We start from the raw sequence: 20322 nt of genomic DNA, 5'->3' as shown, positions 1-20322 counted from the left end.
TTTTACAGTAACAGTGCATATTTATAGCACTGATTACTGTAGTAATGTCACTGGTACCCCCAAAAGTGTCAAAAATGTAAGTCAAGGGTCCGATCTGTCCGCCGAAATGTTGCAGCCCCGCAAAAAAAAAAATCGCAGATCGTCGCCATTACTCGTTAAAAAAAAATACCAAAAATGACAGAAATCTTTCCCTTAGTAAACGCAATAACTTTTGCGCAAACAAATCAAAATACGCTTATTGCGATTTTTTTTACCAAAAATATGTAGCAGAAAACAAATTGGCCTAAAATGATAAAAAAATTAGATTTTTACATTTTTTGGGGGGGAATTTCATATAAAAAAATGTGAAAAATATTGTTATTTTTTCAAAATTGTCGCTCTTTTTTTGTTTATAGTGCAAAAAGTAAAAATCGCACAGGTGATCAAATACCACCAAAAGAAAGCTCTGTTTGTGGGAAAAAAAGGACGTACATTTCGTGTGGGTACGGCGTTGCATGACCGCGCAATTGTCAGTTAAATTTGCACAGTGCCAAATCGCAAAAAGTGGCCTGGACGTAAGACAGCAAAATCCTCCGGTGGTAAAGTGGTTAAGGTGCGTTTCCGCTTCTTGAGCAAAGGAGTCCAGGGGAGAAAAAAAAAAAAACCTGTCCTGTGTGCATGAGGCCTAAACTTGAGGATTTTTCTGCCTTTCACTGAATAGTAGCTGGCTATCATTGACATGTTATAAGACAGATATACTGTATATAATATAGTATTCATTCACTCAATGTACTGTACCGTACTGAACTATATACACACGTTTAAATATGGTAACTACTGAAAATACTCACATGACAGCCTGCTGTAAACTGGACAGGTCCATCTGCATACTGTGGTGGGATGTAAATGTGAATGCATGCTTGCTCATTTCTCCCTTCCAGTTCCAGTACTCAACCTAAAATAAAACAGCCATCAATATTTCCATATTGTGTCCGATTGTGACTGGGGTGAATGTCCTTTGTCAAGCTTAAACTGCATATATGTGGATTAGTAGTATGGATACTGCCATTGCCAATCCTTTGATTTCTGTAATTTCTAATTCCATGGCTCAACACAAATGTGCAGATTGGGAGTTCTGATTCCATTCTGATCTTCATGCTTGTTCCAAGTCAGTGGGGTTGCTTTACTAAAGAAATAGAGGCTGTTCACTTAGCTTAGCAAATACATTTAATCTGTGTTCACTGTAGTCATCCAATCATGTACAAGGAAAAAGTTGTTCTTTTATAACTTCCCTTGCACATAATCAGGTACTCAAAGTTAACATAGGTTTACCTACCTTACTAAGGCTGGCAATAGACCCCCATCAGCACAGACATCGCTAACAGAGGAATCCCTCCTGCTGAGCTACTGTCTTCTCCCGGTGGGGCAGGCAGAGCAAGCCGCAGCAGACTGGTTGTACTGATCAACTTAGCATGCTAGTTGTCGATCAATCAACTTGGTACATTCAGCATGCCCAATGGTTAATGGTTTGAATCTCGGCCAGTTCCTGCCTGCTTTGAACCGTGTATGGTAAGCCTAAAAGTGAATTCATTATTTTAGTAAATCAACCCCAATACTGAAGTCAAAAACAGCCAGGCATCTAGTAATACCAGGAGAAGATTAGAAATAGCAGCCGCAGCATTGCTCTCAGTACAGGTTTCCCTGTATGGCATTGCAAACTAAATGAATAACTGCAGAGGACTAGGAGTACAGCTGTAGGTAATGTTGACATGTGGCAGGCAATAGGAGTAAAATGGGGAGCTGCATTTATAGGTGCAGCATATTGTAGGACAAAGCTTCTCAAGCAGTGGTACATATACCGCCAGGCATACTGCTGAAAAGTTCAGGGGGCACCTCAGCTGGATACAGATTTATTTTTTGAGCTAATGATAAGTCATTCAGAAAAGTAATCTGCAGAAATATTGTCAATTCTCTGGAAGGCTCATGGGGTTGTTTGGTATTCAATTATACACATGACTAAATATTACTGGCAGTAAACGTCTGGATTGCTAATTGTATGGTAATCATTTATATGTATTATTAAAAGGTCTGACAATAAACATCTGGATTTAATTGGTTAAAAAACAAGTAAAAATTGTCATCGCTGCATTTAAAAGAATGTTTTATCTGTAATTTTACTTTAGTAAATTTAGGAAACACCTTCTGTAGGTGACCTGTGCGTTTCTAGCAGAGATAGACTTTGGCTCAGAACATTTAGAAGACTAAGGCTGGCCATACACTATACAATTTTCTTGTTCAACTTTCCTTTAGATTTACCAAAACCATGTAATATAGGGTCAAACCTAAACACTTTCAATTTGTATGCGGTCAGGCAGGCCCTTGCACTACATAGTTTAAGGTAAATCTAAAGGAAATTGAATAAGAAAATTGTATAGTGTATGGCCAGCCTAAGGAACAATGATGAATTCCAATGAGCAGTAAACAGATAAATGAATACTTTCTGAAAATTAAAGTTGTTCATCTTTCTGGCTTCCGTATTATCTAACCTGGAAGAATTATGAAGCCATTAAAATCAGGGTGAAGTCAGAACCCCTGATCTTTATCCCTGTTCCACTGTATTAATTGTAATATGGGGAGCTTAGGATCACCAACTACTTTGTAATAGTGAAACAGTCTTTATTAATTGTTCAAAAATCAGGAAAATAAAGCAGCTTTTCTTTAGCAAAACAAAAGAATACAAAGAGTCTGCAGTTTTGGTATATGGGTAGAAATATTACATCTCACCACCAAAGTGCCAGTCCCACAGCTAGGGTAGGGTTCCTATCTGCTTCAGGGTCCAAGAAAAGCTGCAGGAGCTTAGCAAACCAAGTCCTAGTCGCCAGGCTGTCTACACTGCCCCACAGCTATGAACTGTTCCTCTCCACCTTACAGACAGGCGCTGACTCCTTCCTGCTCCTTTTCAAGCCTCCCTTGAAGGCTAGTTTGGGCCAACGTTCTTGAAATCAGGGTTTGGAGCCTCTTTACCACCCAAAGTCTATCCAAGCCTCCAAGGTGCTGCTTTTCAAGCCTCCCTTGAAGGCTAGTTTGGGCCAAAGTTCTTGTAATCAGGGTTTGGAGCCTCTTTACCACCCAAAGTCTCTCCAAGCCTCCAAGGTCCCAAATAAGAATTTACTGATGCTAATCACTCCTCTCCGGTCAGACTAGCCTGAAACCCCCCATCCCGAATGAGTGAGAACCACACAAAACGTCTCTAATCCTCTCCCTTAAAGCGGTTGTAAAGCTTCAATTTTTTTTTTCTAAAAATAATAAACATGTTATACTTTCTCTGTGCAGTCGGAGAATGGGGAAATATACCTGCCATCAAAGACCCAATCCCTGGAGTCCTGATCAATATATAAACTGTATAAGCCAGGGAACCATTTGTTCCATCGTTGAGCAACTGGTATTCTTGGCAATTAATTACAGATGAATTTGGCAGCATTACTGAGCTACTAAAAATTGTACATTCGGTTTGGCCTTAAATTGAAAGACACAATTTGGTTGGTTGCTATTGGCATCTTTTGCTTTAATTAGCTGGTGAAAAAACACCTCTCTCCCTGATGAAGGGATTGTACCTGTCAATGATACCACTCAGCAACCTTCTGTCACTTTTATTTCGAGTTGTCAGAAATCCAAAGGCAACAGCTTGTTAAGTAGACACGTACTCACCTCTGCCTGCTTGTGTTCATACTGGAGCAGCTGGGTGAGCAGCATTTCATGAATCACAGAGCCAGATGCCTTCTTGCTTAGCACCGTGTCCCTCTGAAACACATTAGTTAATTCAGACATTTACACCATGCTATTTGTTTTAATACTGGTGGAATCAAATTACAGCTGAGACCTGTTTCCTGGCAAAGCATGTGGATGAGAAGATTGGGCATTTAACACATAGATTAAATCATTTAGTACATTTTTCAGATGGCGGGTGTGATACTGAAATGCTGTACTAAAAACAGCATTAAGAAACTGGAATGTGCTGCTCTTGTGGCATACAAAGGCTTATGTTTCTTGTAAATACATCCTATCATTAATCCTTTGTCCTTCATCTCACAATATCAAGCTGCAGTACATATTTTTAAAATTCTTTTGAGTTAGGGATAATTGGACAAGGATAAATTGGCTGTCACAGGCCACTTATGTTACCTAATTAATGTTTTACCCCTGAATAAATCTGTATTTATATCAATGATATGTATATTGCTTTATTTTTTAATTCCATCTGTTGGCCAGGCATCCTGCACATCTATTTTTCTGTCAAAAAAATAATTTGACGAGCCCACGCAGAAAGGTTGGTGTGTGTCACAGCTGTGGCAAAGCCTTGGTCTTGAAGCTGTAAGTTTAAGAACTACAGGAAGATAAGAAATATAATACCTTCTAAAACTTATATTTTTCCTTCAAAAGTCAGTAAAGTGTATCTGAATTGACCAACCAAAACTTTTAAGACCCATTCAGATGATGCCAATGCCTTTTGGTGCAAAAACATACACTATATTACCAAAATTATTGCCTGTCTTAACAAGCACATGAACTTTAATTACATTCCAGTCTTAAGGCCCGTACACACGAGTCGAAATTCGGCCGGGAATTTTCGTCTGAGGACCGATCTGCCGATTTTCGGCTTGTTAGTATGGTGCTCTCGACAACCGACTCCGAATTATCGGCCGAAAAAATCCTGGTGTGCAGGCTATAAAATTTTTGTCCTCCGTCAAAACACGTCCGATTTTCCTGCAGTCAGTACAGATTTAGATGGGGAAAAATCTTATGAGCAAGACTAGGCATGCTCAGAGATGAAAGAACACAAAGAAAGCAATCCAACACATGACATCACTTCTGAAGTAGAATTCTGTCGTGCGGGAAAATTCGTGTGCAGTCTAGGCACATTCCAACCAACAGACACCACTCTGGACAAAAGACGGACGACCGGTCGGCGGAAATTCGTTTCATGTGTACGAGGCTTTAGTCCGTAGGGTTCAGTATTGAGTTGGCCCACTTTTGCACTCTTTGCAGCTATAACAGCTTCAACTCTTCTAGGAAGGCTGTCCACAAAGTTTAGGAGTGTGTCTGTGGGAATGTTTTACCATCATTCCAGAAGCGCATTTGTTAGGTCAGGCACTGATGGATGAGAAGGCCTGGCTCGCAGTCTCTGCTCTAATTTATCCCAAAAGTGTTCTATTGGGTTAAGGTCAGGGCTCTGTGCAGGCCAGTCAAGTTCCTCCACCCCAAATTTGCTCATCCATGTCTTTATGGACCTTGATTTGTGCACTGGTGCCCAGTTATGTTGGAACAGGAAGGGGCCATCCCCAAACTGTTACCACAAAGTTGGGAGCATGAAATTGTACAAAATATCTTGGTATGCTGACGCCTTAGGAGTTCCCTTCATTGGAACTAAGGGGCCAAGCCAAACCCCTGAAAAACAACCACACACCATAATCCCCCCTCCACCACATGATTTGGACCAGTGCACAAAGCAAGGTCCATAAAGACATGGATGAGCAAGTTTCCCTTTCTCTGGAACACCCTAATTCAATCTGTCTATCTCCTACTCTATCCATACTTAGGCGATATCTGAAAACACATCTCTTTAAAGAAGTCTATTCCACCTCCACCTAACTACTAAAATTAAATTTTCTCCATTAGCTTATCCCCCACCTTTTGTGCCACTTGACCCTCCCCCGTTTAAAATTTAAGGCTCTAAAGATCAGGGCGCTCTAATTCTTTGTATTATATTGTATTGTAACTGTACTGTCTGCCTGCATTTTTTTAAGCGCTGTGCAAATCCTTTATAACAATAATCATTTATGGAAAAAATAATTTTAATAATACCCCTTTTTTGCCAGGATGCATGTTGAAACTTCACTTCGCTGAGCTCTGTGTAACAAAGCGTGTCCCCCACTGACCACTGTAATTTTACCACCAGTTTCTTTGTCACTGCAGAACACACTAGTAATGAATGTGTCAGCTGAAGAAACCACAGTGGCCCATTGTGGGACATTTTAACACTCCACCTGCCAGAAAGGTGAGTATTTTTTTTTTTTGTACCTCTGAGTACCTTTTTTTGACAGGTACTATATAGGGCAAATGTCTGCCTGTGTGAACACAGACACCTGTGGAAGCATACATCAGTAAGCAAAGCAATGTACACTTGAAGGTATACACTACTATGCACTCATAAACTCTGCAGGCTGCTACTTCCATTGTGCCAGTGAAAAGGTTGGAAACTGAATATTAATATATAAAGGAAAAAGTTGAAACTTGCACATAATTGATAAATACAGGTCATGCATCATGTACTGTATGATTATATCTTATTTATTTTTTAATTTCCCTTGCACATGATTGGGTTTTCAAAGGGACCAGAGCTTCACCTTATTTTTTAACACTTTCCTAAGCCATAATCAACTAGATCAGTGGTCTCCAAACTGTGACCCGCGGGCCGGATGCAGCCCTTTGCTTCACTTTATCAGGCCCTTGGGACACTATTCCTCCCTCTAACATCAACAATGGGACACTATTCTCCCCCACCCCCACTGACACCAAAGAGGGGGCATTATTCCTCCCACTTACACCAACGATGAGGCACTATATCTCCCACTGACACCAATGATGGAGCACTATCCCTCCCACTGACACCAATGATGGGGCACTATTCGTCCCACTGACACCAATGATGGGGCACTATACCTCCCACTGACACCAATGATGGGGCACTATTTCTCCCACTGACACCAATGATGGAGCCCTTTCCCTCCCACTGACACCAATGATGGGGCACTATTGATCTTTTATTGAAAAGAATCAAGCAACATATTTTATACAAAAGTAAAAAACAGAACTATAGTACAATATTCCAACAGAAAATAAAGGAATACACATCCATGTGCAGAATATATACAATATATACATAATCCACTTCCAACATTTTTAGAAAAAACTATTTACGTAAAGCAGCAGAGAGGGCCTAAGAGGCACAACCCATCACCTATGTATGCAGCCATTTATCAAAAACTAAGCATTAAGAAAAAATCTAGGGTGATAAGAGACAGAAAGCCACACCCGGGAAAGAGACTCCTGGCAGTCAGGGAGGCTTGAAACCCCTCCACGCCTTCAGCCAAGCCCTCTGACTCCACTTGTCTCTCTCAAGCGCCCAAATCTTCCCCACCTCATGCAGAATGTCACACACCACCACCTGAACAGGAAGGATTTTACGCCGAAGGGTGACCTGACACCGTGCATTCCATGTGTAATAACGGACTACTAAGCTAACTAAAAAAAGTGTATCCAAACAAAAGCCCCCACCAGTATTGAATGCTCCGTACACCCACTCAGCATAACCCAGCCTGGAGAGGAAAGGAACACCGAGGGCCCGCCCCACCTGTTTGTATACCTCTATGTTAAAAGGGCAACGAAGCAGAAAATGGTCCATAGTCTCCTCCTCACCTGTACATTCCTCCCGAGGACAACCACGATCCATCCCACTGCGGAATTTCAAATTGCCCCGAACATAGAGCCTCCCGTGGAAGCACAACCAGGCCAGATCCCTGAATTTAAGGGGGACTCTAGACAAATTAATCAGTCTTAACCCTTCCCTCAAAATTGGGCCTGGGCAATCCCTTAAGGCCAGTGGGTCATGAAAGACTTCGCTCAAGACTCGGCTCATAAGGACTTTCCTCGGAGCGGATCTGAGATCTTCAGCCGACAGTCGCCACTGCCGCAGCAACTTCAGATACAGAGCGACATAGGCTGGGAGCTGACCACGATGACCCCTGGGATTCTTCACTTGAACACCTTCTTCCCGCAGAAAAGGCCTAAACCAAGATCTAAACATACCTGCCCATCCAGGAGGTTCCACTGCAAGCATACTACCAATGTTAAACTTGAGAAATAGCAGTGAAAAGAAAAGAACGGGGTTGACCATACCTAAGCCACCCTCCCTCCTGGATAGATAGGTGACATTCCTCTTGATGGGGTTCAGTCTGTTCCCCCACAGCATCTGGAAGAACACACTATAGATCCTAGCATAGAGAGACACTGGCAAGATGCAGACAGGGCTGACATACAAGAAGATCGGTATCAGGTAAGTCTTAATCAGATCAACCCTTTCCCTCAGAGATAACTTCCATCTCTTCCAGCTGACCACCTTAGTATTGGCAACTTCCAGCCTGCCTTCCCAGTTTTTGAGGCCATAATCGCCAGGTCCAAATTCAATGCCTAATATCTTAATGTTTTCCTGGGGCACTGGAAAGGTGTCTGGGAGATCAAACCCCTCACCTTCCTTTCCCATCCAAAAAACTTCACTCTTTTCCTGATTGATCTTGGAGCCTGATGCTTCAGAGTACCGTGATGTCAGAGAGACCAGCTCCTCCGCTTCATCTGTCCCAGTGACGATCACTGACACATCATCCGCATAGGCAACAACCCTCAAAGGCGGCTCACCCGGGATTCCCACTGGTACCCCACACAACATGCTGCTCTCTAGCCTCCTGATGAAGGGGTCGATTGCAAACACATAGAGCAGGGGACTCAGGGGACAACCCTGGCGCACCCCAGAACCAACCTCAAAGGACTGTCCAACCCAACCATTAACAAGAGGGAAGCTTTCTGCCCCCTTATACAAGACTTTTAACCAATCGACAAAACCACCCGGCAGACCGTACTTACTAAAGAGCAACCACAGGTACTCATGGTTGACACGATCGAAAGCCTTTGCCTGATCCAATGCCAGTAAATACTTTCCCCAGCCTGCAGCCCTGCACTGCTCCAAGGCCTCCCGGACAGCTAAAACCGCTGTGAAGGTGCTCCTACCCTGGATCGAACAGTGCTGATGGCGAGAAAGCAAAGACTCTGCTACTGCCGATAGGCGCCAGAAAAGTATCTTCGCCAGCACCTTTCTATTGACATTGAGAAGGCTGATGGGGCGCCAATTCTCAATCATCGAAGGATCTTTACCTTTTGAAAGAAGAATCACAGCTGAGAGTCTCATGGAAGGGGGAAGCATCCCCTCAGCAAGACAACTGTTAAAAACCTCTACCAAATGTGGGGCCAGAATAGACTTAAAGGCTTTGTAAAACTCAGCCGTCAGACCATCCGGTCCAGGTGACTTCTTGATGGCAAGCTGTTCAATTGCCCTTATCACCTCTTCAACTGTGATCTCTTCTGTCAAATTCATCAAGGGGACATCTCCACCATTTAGACCTGGAGTAGAGTCCAAAAAGCTTTCCATCTTGTCTCGGTCAAGCTCTTTCCTCCCAAGAAGTTCAGCATAAAAAGACCTCACGACCTCCAGGATCCCTGACCTGGACTTTGTCAAGGAACCTGTACTATCCTTAAGGCCAACGACCATCTTAACAGCTACACCCTGTTTGCAGTTCTAGTAAGGGTCAGGCGAGTGGTATTTCCCATAGTCCAGCTCCAGAACCAAAGAGGTATGCCGGTCATATTGACACTTCCTGAGGAGGATTTTCGCTTCAGAGATTGCCCCAGGATCTCCTCCTCTCGAGACAAGAATATCCAGCTTCCTCCGCAAACGTTGGTAGGTCATGTATCTATTAAACTGTTTTTTATTGGCTAGGCCCCTGAAGAATCCAGAAATCCTCTTTTTGGTCAGCTCCCACCACTCAGCCTTGCTGCTACAAAAGTCCAGGATGGTCACTTGTGCCTGAAAGAATTCCTCAAAGGATTGTCTAACATGTTCTTCCTCAAGGAGAGTCGAATTTAATCTCCAGATGCCTTTTCCCCTCTGAGGGAAGTCTGAAGCATTCAAGACCACAGATAGCATACAGTGATCAGAGAACTCCACTGCCTGCACCACTGGGGGTGAGAAAGCAGAGGCCTCCTTCAAAAAAAACCTATCTATCCTACTCTGACTATTACCTCGATGAAAGGTGAACCCTGTGTCATCCGGAAGGTGCTTAATGTGCACATCCACAAGACCAGCATCCCTAACCATACTATTTAAAAAAACGCTATCATATCCCAGCCTGTCATTGAAGTCCTTCCTGTCCTTGGGCCTAGTCACAGTACTAAAGTCACCTCCAAAAACCACTTGCCGGGATGTAAAAAGAAATGGCTTGATCCTTGTAAAAAGGCATTTCCTGTCCCACTTTGTGTGCGGCCCATAAATATTAATTAGGCGCAGGTCCTGCCCTCCAACAAGGACGTCTAAGACCATACATCTCCCAATCTCCACCTCAATAACCCGCCGGACAGTTACCATGCCGGTTTTAAACAACACCGCCACCCCGCCGTGAGGCTCGGCCGCAAGAGACCAGTAAGATGGACCATACCTCCACTCTTTCTTGGCCATATGAATATCTGCCAAGGAGGTGAGCCTAGTCTCCTGCAAAAATAAAATTTCAGCATCTAATTGGCTGAACAAAAAGAAGGCCATAGAACGAGCTCTTACTGACTTAATACTGGCGACATTTATTGTCACCACTTTTAACGGAGGGGGAACCGCCATTTGGGTTATTGGGTGGATTGCTTCTTAGCTCCCCTCTGCTGCTCATCACCAGAAGCCTCTCTCTTTCTTGAGGCCTCCTCCAATTCCATTTCTGAATCAGAATTTTGCTCAGAAGAAGCTCCAGATGAAGAAATATCCCATACAGAAGCCCTAGAACGGTTGGGGACAGACACTGGGGCATCCTGTCCCTGTTCCGTCCTCACCGTCTGTCTCTTCCGCCTCACAACCCTCCTTCTCTCCTCCAGGTACTGCAGGTCAGATTCAGAGATGTTATCTCTTGTTTTCTTCTTCTTTGAAGTCTTCACAGAAGACTTCTTTACAGAGGAAGCCGCAGCACCCTTTTTGGTACCCTCTACCACTCCTGGTGGGGGGGGACCTTCCCTTAAGTCAGACCTAAGAGGGGAAGACTCATGGGGCATAACTGACTCGGGGGGCACAAACTTAGAAGGTTCTGACACAAGAGGAGCGGGTACAGTAGGCTGGGGGTACACAGAGACAGCCACAGAAGGAATACCTACAGACACAGGAGGGTTGGCCACAGAAACTGGGGAGGGATCCTGAACAGGACCTGGGGGGTCAGTCACCGCAGAGGAGGATGGTACACCAGGGGCCTCATCCTCCATCCCGTCCAGCCTCAACAGTTCATCTACTACCTCCTTCTCTATATTGTGCCAAGCTTCCGGACATCGGCTGTAGGGGTGGCCAAAGCGCAGGCACAGGTTGCACCTTATCGCCTGAGTACAGTCCCTGGCCACGTGACCCTGTCCCCGACATACTAAACATATTAAGGCTGAACAGGAGGAGCTAAAATGCCCCTTTTCTCCACAGCGGTGACACAGCTTTGGCTGACCAGGATACAAAATAGTCATCCTGTCCCTCCCTATGAAAGCCGAGGAGGGCAGGTGACGGACAACATTCCCATCCCTGGCCAACCTGACCGTTACTGACCAACCCCCAGTCCAGATGCCACGTTCATCAAGGATTTTATTTGGCGTTGTCAAAACCTCACCATAGTTCCTTAACCAGACCTCTAAGTCCCGAGCAGGAACACTCTCGTTAGTGAGAATGATGGTTATTTTTTTAACTGTCAATCTCTGCGAAACAGCAACTGGTGCCAGATCTTCCCATTCGGGTCTTGACCTGCACCGAGCCTCATATCGTTCCCAGAACAGGTCAAGACCCTCCGGCCTGGTGAAGCTGATTGTGTACTCCCGGCTCCCAGCTACATGTATTAGGGCATAAAGGTCATTCGCCCCAAAGCCCATCACCAAAATCATATCCACCACCACACGCCGTGCTGGAGAGACTGCACCACCTTCCCATTTAAGTATAACGACATTACGTCTTGGACCCCCAGCAGAAGCCAGAGACCCAAGACCTGAACCAGGGGCGCTCAAAGTGGCAGTTTGTGGTGTAAATCTCTGCCTGGAAGCAGGGTTCCTCATTGGCTGCAGCCCTGGCTTAATAACATTACCAGGTGCAGAGCGTACCACCTGAGCAAAAGAGGGCTTATCAGGGCCAAGACCCCACACTGATGTAACTTTAGCCGGTACATTACTATCCTTATTATTAATTGCTTGTACTGAGCCAGCAGGATTGTCCATTGCACACATATTGGCAGCATTATCCATAACACCTGAAATAGAAGAATCGTTAAAATCACCATTCATTATCACAGTGTCTGTTGTAGTACTACAAGTGGCCTGATGCTGCAGTATAGAGTCCTGAACAATAGCTGTGACTGGACAAACAGCCTTGGGCTCAGCAAAAGGGGGGTTAATGGGTTGTTCAGGCTCTTGTAGTTCCTTTGCTGCAATGTCATTTTTTAAACGCAGTTTTTCCTGCAAGGAAACATCAGCAGCTGAAATATTGCTGGATATGGAATTACCAGCCTGGGTGTCATTGGGCAAAACATCCGCATTAGCCAAGGTGTTAAATGGCACAAAAATAGTTTTATCAGTCACTTGTGACTTGCTAGGTTTTACCTTATCAGGCACATTATCAGGAAAGTTCTCCTCACCAAATACCAGCTGATCCGCCTGTAATGGAGACTCCACTGCCTGGATCACTGTCAGCATACCTCCTGAGCCCTGAGAAGACAACGGGCTGCTCACCTCACCTTGGGGGGGCAGGGGTTCAGAAATGGGGGACTCCTCCTCCACCTCCATCTTTGCCATCCTTGCGAATCTGCGGTCATTGCAGAACTTTTCCTTAAAGGGCCCCTCTCTGCTTTCCATCATGGCCACAATGGTTTCCTGGTGTTGAACCCGGACCTTTGCCAACTGGATTTCCGAATCCATAGATCCACGGCTGCGGCTGTGCAAACCTTCACGCTGCTTTCGCAGACGCTTCAACTCTGCTCTCAATTTGTAGAGCTGGTCTCTCTCCCTATTCAGGACCTTGATCCCAGGCCACCACTCGCTCCCGAATGTACTCGGTATCCTCATCCTCACCAGGGGCAGAGAGATCCCCAGCCATGGCTTGTTCAGGAGCAGGTATGTCATTCATCAGCCCAGGGGATGTATGAGAGCCTCCAGCAGGAGAGGCCCTGCTGGCCTGCATGGCCTCCCCAGAAAGGGGCCAGCAGGGCTGGGAGAGATTTTACCAGACTCCCCTCTCAAACAGAACACCTGGAGCAGCTCCAGACACACAGCCAGAGAACCTTCCAGCAGCCACACCCGAAGCTGAATGATGGGAAACTACTCCTCCCACTGACAGCAATGATGGGGCACTATTCCTCCCACTGACACCAATGATGGGGCACTATCCCTCCCACTGACACCAATGATGGAGCACTATCCCTCCCACTGACACCAATGATGAGGCACTATTCCTCCCACTGACACCAATGATGGAGCACTATACCTTCCACTGATACCAATGATGGAACACTTTTCCTTCAGCAGACATCAACCATGGGGCACTATTCCTCCCACTGACACCAATGATGGGGCATAATTCCTCCCACTAATACCAATGATTGAGAACTATTCCATTTCCACCTAACTACAGGGGTGCTATGTAATATTTTACTCCCACTGACCACCAAGCTTGAGGCATTATCCACTCCCACTGTTCACAGCCTGGGACCTCTAAAGTCTAAAGGACAGTAAACTGGCCCTTTGTTTAGAGAGTTTGGAAACCCATGAACTAAATGTGCATTCTCGACATCCTTTGGAAAATCAACTTCAGCATGTCCAAACACTGCTTTGTCATTAACTTCAGCCCCCTTCTGCCTCTGTACTTGAGAAAAACAAAAAACGATGGCTAAAGATCAGAATCTGGTCATACTGGTGCAAAGTAATTCAGTTAAAAGTGTTTAAAGCTGAACACGGCCACCATTAGAAATCGTGTGACCCTATACAACCTGCCCAAAAGGGACAAAAACCCCCCCAACACACAGGGAAGGGACTTTAAATACCTTATTGTGCACGTGCTGTAATCCCGCCGACTTTGGTTTCCGAGCAATTAAATTAAAGCTCCCCAGGCCTCATTATTTCAGCAGGGAAGCTGGGGATTGAGAAAAGTCTGTTTGTTTTGCTTCAGAATCAGGTAGTTTATTCCTCTGTGCTGTCGCTCCTGACAATAAATGAAAGTTCTAGCCTGCCGCATTGCATTGATATAGATAAAAAATTGCAATAAAAAGAAAAGAGAAGGCGCCTGGCCCTTTAAATAAAAGATTGTTGAACCTGCTGCCCTTTTAATTGTAATAAAACAATAAATAGGTATATATCATAGGTAAAAAGGCGCTGGTAATCTTAATATATCACGTGTTATAAAAATTAATAGGTGATTTAAAGTGTAATATATGTGATTAAAAATTGCTACAAATATATATATGATCTACTATTGGTGCAATTAGCAAAGAAAAGTGCATACCAGTGCAATTTCAATTCAGAAGTGTTTGTGCTTCTCAAAGTAAATTAATCCACAAAGGTGTGGATCAGTGAACCAATAAATAGATATATAAAGAATTCCATACAAAAATCACATAAGAATATATAAAAATATAAATATATAAATGTGCTCCAAGTAGTGTTTAAAAGTCCAGGCAATAGCATGCAATCAAAATTGTGCTTGGTGGATTCTTATTAATCCCTTCACAGTGCTCCAGGTGCTGGGATGTGACAACCGTCAATTAAGAAGTGCTTGTGCTTCTCAAAGTAAATTAATCCACAAAGGTGTGGATCAGTGAACCAATAAATAAATATATAAAGAATTCCATACAAAAATCACATAAGGATATATAAAAAAATCACATAAGAATATATAAAAAAGTATAAATATATAAATGTGCTCCAAGTAGTGTTTAAAAGTCCAAGCAATAGCATGCAATCAAAATTGTGCTTGGTGAATTCTTATTAATCCATTCACAGTGCTCCAGGTGCTGGGATGTGACAACCGTGGCCTCTTACCAGCTAGCAGCAGGTCACAAGGACCCCCAACGCCTGTGATCCCTTTATTGGGTGGATCAGACCTCTCCTCGATTGCTTGGATCTCTGGCTCCTATATTACTCGAGTTGGACCATGTAGTCCCCCCATACACATAAAGATATAGAAGAACAAATAGCCTCCAATAGTGAAATACTGTTTTATTCTCCAAAAAACATACACTATAAGGTGACAATTAGCCTCTTACTATTTGTTGTGCCCTCCTGGCACTGGGCAATTCGGCAGTACAAAATCGTTTTTTTGGGTCTTAGGAAGATATTCTCCGGGGATCTGCAGCACCCTGTATCTCCTTTCCCCCTTTCTTTGTATTCCAGCGGTGGATGTGTATCCCAGCCTCTGTTCCGAATGCCTCTGTGTGTTACTTCCGGGTTAGCATTGACCACAATGCATTTCGCTTAACGAGCGTCCTCAGGCAGTCTGAGGACGCTCGTTAAGCGAAATGCATTGTGGTCAATGCTAACCCGGAAGTAACACACAGAGGCATTCGGAACAGAGGCTGGGATACACATCCACCGCTGCAATACAAAGAAAGGGGGAAAGGAGATACAGGGTGCTGCAGATCCCCGGAGAATATCTTCCTAAGACCCAAAAAAACGATTTTGTACTGCCGAATTGCCCAGTGCCAGGAGGGCACAACAAATAGTAAGAGGCTAATTGTCACCTTATAGTGTATGTTTTTTGGAGAATAAAACAGTATTTCACTATTGGAGGCTATTTGTTCTTCTATATCTTTATGTGTATGGGGGGACTACATGGTCCAACTCGAGTAATATAGGAGCCAGAGATCCAAGCAATCGAGGAGAGGTCTGATCCACCCAATAAAGGGATCACAGGCGTTGGGGGTCCTTGTGACCTGCTGCTAGCTGGTAAGAGGCCACGGTTGTCACATCCCAGCACCTGGAGCACTGTGAATGGATTAATAAGAATTCACCAAGCACAATTTTGATTGCATGCTATTGCTTGGACTTTTAAACACTACTTGGAGCACATTTATATATTTATACTTTTTTATATATTCTTATGTGATTTTTTTATATATCCTTATGTGATTTTTGTATGGAATTCTTTATATATTTATTTATTGGTTCACTGATCCACACCTTTGTGGATTAATTTACTTTGAGAAGCACAAGCACTTCTTAATTGACGGTTGTCACATCCCAGCACCTGGAGCACTGTGAAGGGATTAATAAGAATCCACCAAGCACAATTTTGATTGCATGCTATTGCCTGGACTTTTAAACACTACTTGGAGCACATTTATATATTTATATTTTTATATATTCTTATGTGATTTTTGTATGGAATTCTTTATATATCTATTTATTGGTTCACTGATCCACACCTTTGTGGATTAATTTACTTTGAGAAGCACAAACACTTCTGAATTGAAATTGCACTGGTATGCACTTTTCTTTGCTAATTGCACCAATAGTAGATCATATATATATTTGTAGCAATTTTTAATCACATATATTACACTTTAAATCACCTATTAATTTTTATAACACGTGATATATTAAGATTACCAGCGCCTTTTTACCTATGATATATAGATAAAAAATTAAATTAATTGTCAGAAGCTGTGGCACGCAGCATTACCTCATCTGCTCCAGAAAATTAGTAAATAGTCCTCTCTCTATCTCCAGCCCCCCTGCTAAACTTACAATACGCATGCAACTTTTATTACATTTCTGGGAGTCACTGACCATGGAATTACTATGCATGCATGGTAAATAAAAGTCCACTTTTTTCCTGGGCCTCCTGGTAAATTGATGGGGCCTGGGTCCAGTACAGGAGGGCTGGATCTACCCCGCTATCAGTGGCCTTAAAGCTGAACCCTGAAAAACGAAAGTTAACAGCTCGTTTAGTCTAGTGCAGTGCTCTCCAAACTATGGCTCGAGGCCTGGATGTGGCCCTTTGCTTGCCTTTATCAGGCCCTTGGGGCACTGTTCCTCATACTGATATGACGCACTGTTCCTCCCACTGATACATAGCGCTATTCCTCCCACTGACAACAACAACTAAGCACCATTTCTTCCACTGACGCCAACAGTGCGCACTATTCCTCCCACTGATACCAACAAGGGGGCACTATTCCTTCCACTCACCCCAATGATGGAGACTAATCCTCCCACTGACAACAAAGATGGGCAGTATTCTTTTCACTGACACCAACAATGGAGCTATTCTTCTGACTAATTCCAATTATGAGACACTATTCTTTCAACTGATATCAATGATGGGGCACCATTCTTCCCACTAATGCCAATGAGGGGATATTATTCCTCCTCCTACTGACCACAGCTGCTACTAAATCTTTTTACTCCAACTGACCAGTGAGCCTGACAAATTTTTCACTCTCTGGTGCTGGGACATTTTCTACTCCCACTGGCAGGGCTGCTGATAGGGGGGGACCACCAGCTCTCTTGTAGGGGGCCCGAGCACACAGGGGGGCCCACACAGAGAGGGGGATTAGTGATGGACAACAAATACAGAAATCTTCTTTCAGCACCTGAATCTGATCTGTCCCTCTCCCTGCTATCAGCTTTTATCTGTTGAGAAAGAGACAGTTGTCCCTCACTAATCCCCCTCGCTTGTGTGGGCCCCCCCTCCCAGCACTTATCTCTGCTCAGGAGTTTATTTGTAAATTATAACTTTGTTTTTCTCTCTCTGTCTCTCTGATCACTGAGCTCCAACTGCCCAGCCTGTATATTTTTCTCATCTTATCTTCTTTTTTATTTAACATAGTTTTTTTTTTTTAGATTTAGCAGGAATTATGCGAGTTATGTTATATTTGTGTCTGATAATAGTGATTTTGTTGTAATTTTAGCTAAATGTATCTTTAATATTTTCTTGGGGGGGGGGGGCCTGCCAGGTAGTCTGTACTGGGCCCCGCAATTTCTAACAGCGGCCCTGCCCACTGGACACTATCTGGCCCCTTGAAGTCTGAAGGATAGTAATCTAGCCCTTTGTTTAGAAAGTTTGTAGACCCCTGCTCTAGGGGACAGGAAAAGCATATTTACTTACCTAATTCTCTTCTCCCCAGAAAAGAAGTGCTCCCCTCCGCTCCGTCAAACAGAGCTATGGTTCTGCATCAGTCTCAATGATGTCAGAGGACCTTAGACTGCAGCAGCATAGTGGAAAAGAGGTTGCAGGAACCAGTCTAGCAGCACAGAAGGCCTGCAGAAGTCGAGGATCAGGTAAATAAAAGTGCTTTTCATGGTCCCCTAGTCATAAAAAAGCAGTTAACCCTTGCAGTGTGTATAGGGCCCCACTGCAAGGGAGGACTTTTTGCATTTTCTATAGTTCAACTTTAATATATGGCCCTCCTTGCTGGAGTCCTGGGCCTAAATTACGTCTTCTGTGATGGTGTGACAAGCAGCTTTTGTGTGAAAACACAACATATTATCATATACAGAGTTTCTCTCTGCCATTGCCGGAATACCTGACTTTTATTTTTGAAACATGGAAGGCCTAATTAGACAGTCATTAATCCCCCGGAGACTATCACAAAAAGCTGATATTTTGAACAGTTCCATTTCTTGTTAGTTCTCCTAGAAATATCAACATGAGAGAGAGACAGATTCTATTTCTATAAATCAATTTAGGTACTTCTCTTTTCCAACAGTTTAACTCCGAATCCACGAAACAGATTTCTCACAACTCTTCATATACTAGCAAACTCTGGCTAATGGGTTAGTGAAGCTAGAAAAAAACTCTCCTACACAGTTGCTCTCTACAGAGCTATTCAGAATCAACCTATCTACAGTGCCCCAACCATGTCAGAGCAGAATTGTAGGGTGAATAAGCAGTTAAGTACATAGGGCTAAAGGATTAAAAAGGTAGCCACAAGCCACACAATTTCCAAACTGCGTATGCTTTTTAGCTTCTTCTTTTACCACTAGTCAGACTTTGGTCCTAACTGCTTTGAGCTCCAGACCGAGGGCGATTGATGGTTATTTTGTTATTTCTTCAATTTGTGAACAATCGCTCCAACAGTTATCTCCTTCACACCAAGCTTCTTCCTTATGGTCTTGTAGTCGATTCCAGCCTTGTGCAGGTCTACAAACCCTGAAGTCCCTTAACAGCTCTTTGGTCTTGCCCAAGAGATTCTGTGAACAGGTGTCTTTTAATACACATAATGGGTTATCGTTATAAGCATCTTCTTAAATTGACAGGACTAATCTGTGTGCCACATGAGCACATACTGTAGCCAGTCTGTTGGAGTCAGAATTATTGGTGGTTGGTAGTGGATCAAATACTTATTTTACTCACTGAACTGCAACTCAATTTACAACATTTGTATCATGTGTTTTTTTCTGGATTTTTGGTTGATATTCCGCCTCTATAATTAAAAATACACCTATAATAACAATTATAGACCTTAATTTCTTTGTAAGTAGGCGAACTTACAAAATCTGCAGGGGATCCAAAAGTTATTTTCCCCACTGTAAGCACAACAAACTTCAAACACTATTTCATTCATTGGTAATATTCAAAGCAAACCCACCCATCCATCCATGTCTCTATGCTTTATTTTGATGAGAAACCTCTTTGAAAAACATCCCCCATTCATTTCTAGCTGCAGTCATCTTGAATAGGGCAGAGGAATAATGTAGCATTTACTTCCTGGAATCCATCTTGGCTCTTGGCTTAGGCATGCAGACAGGAGGGCATGCTTAGCTGAGAAAGACCCTCCTCTAGATGAAAGAATAAAAAAATGCCCATGAAAACTCCTGGCAAGAAATGTAAAAAAAAAGTTCAAAACAGGTAAATATAATTACCTTATAGACAAACAGCTTGGATGGGTTAATCCATGCTGGCACCAGCGCTTGCTATAATAATATAGTGGTAAACTGTGCAATAACAATGTCAATGGTTTTATAAAACAATGTGCCAAAAACCAATATAGTGCAAATTAAATGGTATCAATGTAAAGTGACAAGTGCTATATGATAAAATACAAAAAATAAATAAATACATGTGCATAAATGTCTAATACGAAAAGTTCCAATAGGTATAACACCATAAACTCTGTGTAGTCCAAGGGATAAAGAGGATCCGTGTTAACTACAGCAGTAGATTGTAATTTCTTCCCAAAGTATAGTACTCACACCAAGATGAAATGACACCCCAAGTGCTCAGGATATGCTCAAAATGGCCACTCACCAGATGCTGTTAATCCTCCTTGCCATACTTCAATAGGATCAAAAAGGCTTGAAAGGTCCTTGGACCCAAACTGTGTGCTCCATTTGATCCGGCAGAACTCCTCTCCTGCTGACCCAGAAGCTCCAAATAGGATGGTACATGCAGGAAGAGAAAACGGAGGACGGACTCCACATAGCGTAAAAATGTAGATATTTTTTTAAAGCCCACAACAGGGGCTTTCC

At 43.3% G+C, this 20322-nt stretch overlaps 1 protein-coding gene across 1 annotated transcript in view; it reads right to left on the bottom strand.

The window, feature by feature from the left end:
* Nucleotides 1–20322, bottom strand: part of BAIAP3 (BAI1 associated protein 3) — a 599530-nt gene that overhangs the window by 128188 nt on the left and 451020 nt on the right. The window contains exons 13-14 of the mRNA XM_082260275.1: nucleotides 3688–3780; nucleotides 831–934 (exon numbers count right to left, since the gene is read on the bottom strand). Coding sequence (XP_082116401.1) covers nucleotides 831–934; nucleotides 3688–3780 — 197 coding nt within the window. The remainder of the gene's footprint in view (nucleotides 1–830; nucleotides 935–3687; nucleotides 3781–20322) is intronic.

This window comes from Pelophylax lessonae (genome assembly GCF_965119305.1).
Source record: "Pelophylax lessonae genome assembly, chromosome: 6".
In the NCBI taxonomy this organism is placed as follows: Eukaryota; Metazoa; Chordata; class Amphibia; order Anura; family Ranidae; genus Pelophylax; species Pelophylax lessonae.
The sequence above is the reverse complement of the archived record's forward strand: the minus strand, read 5'-3'. Positions and strand labels throughout refer to the sequence as shown.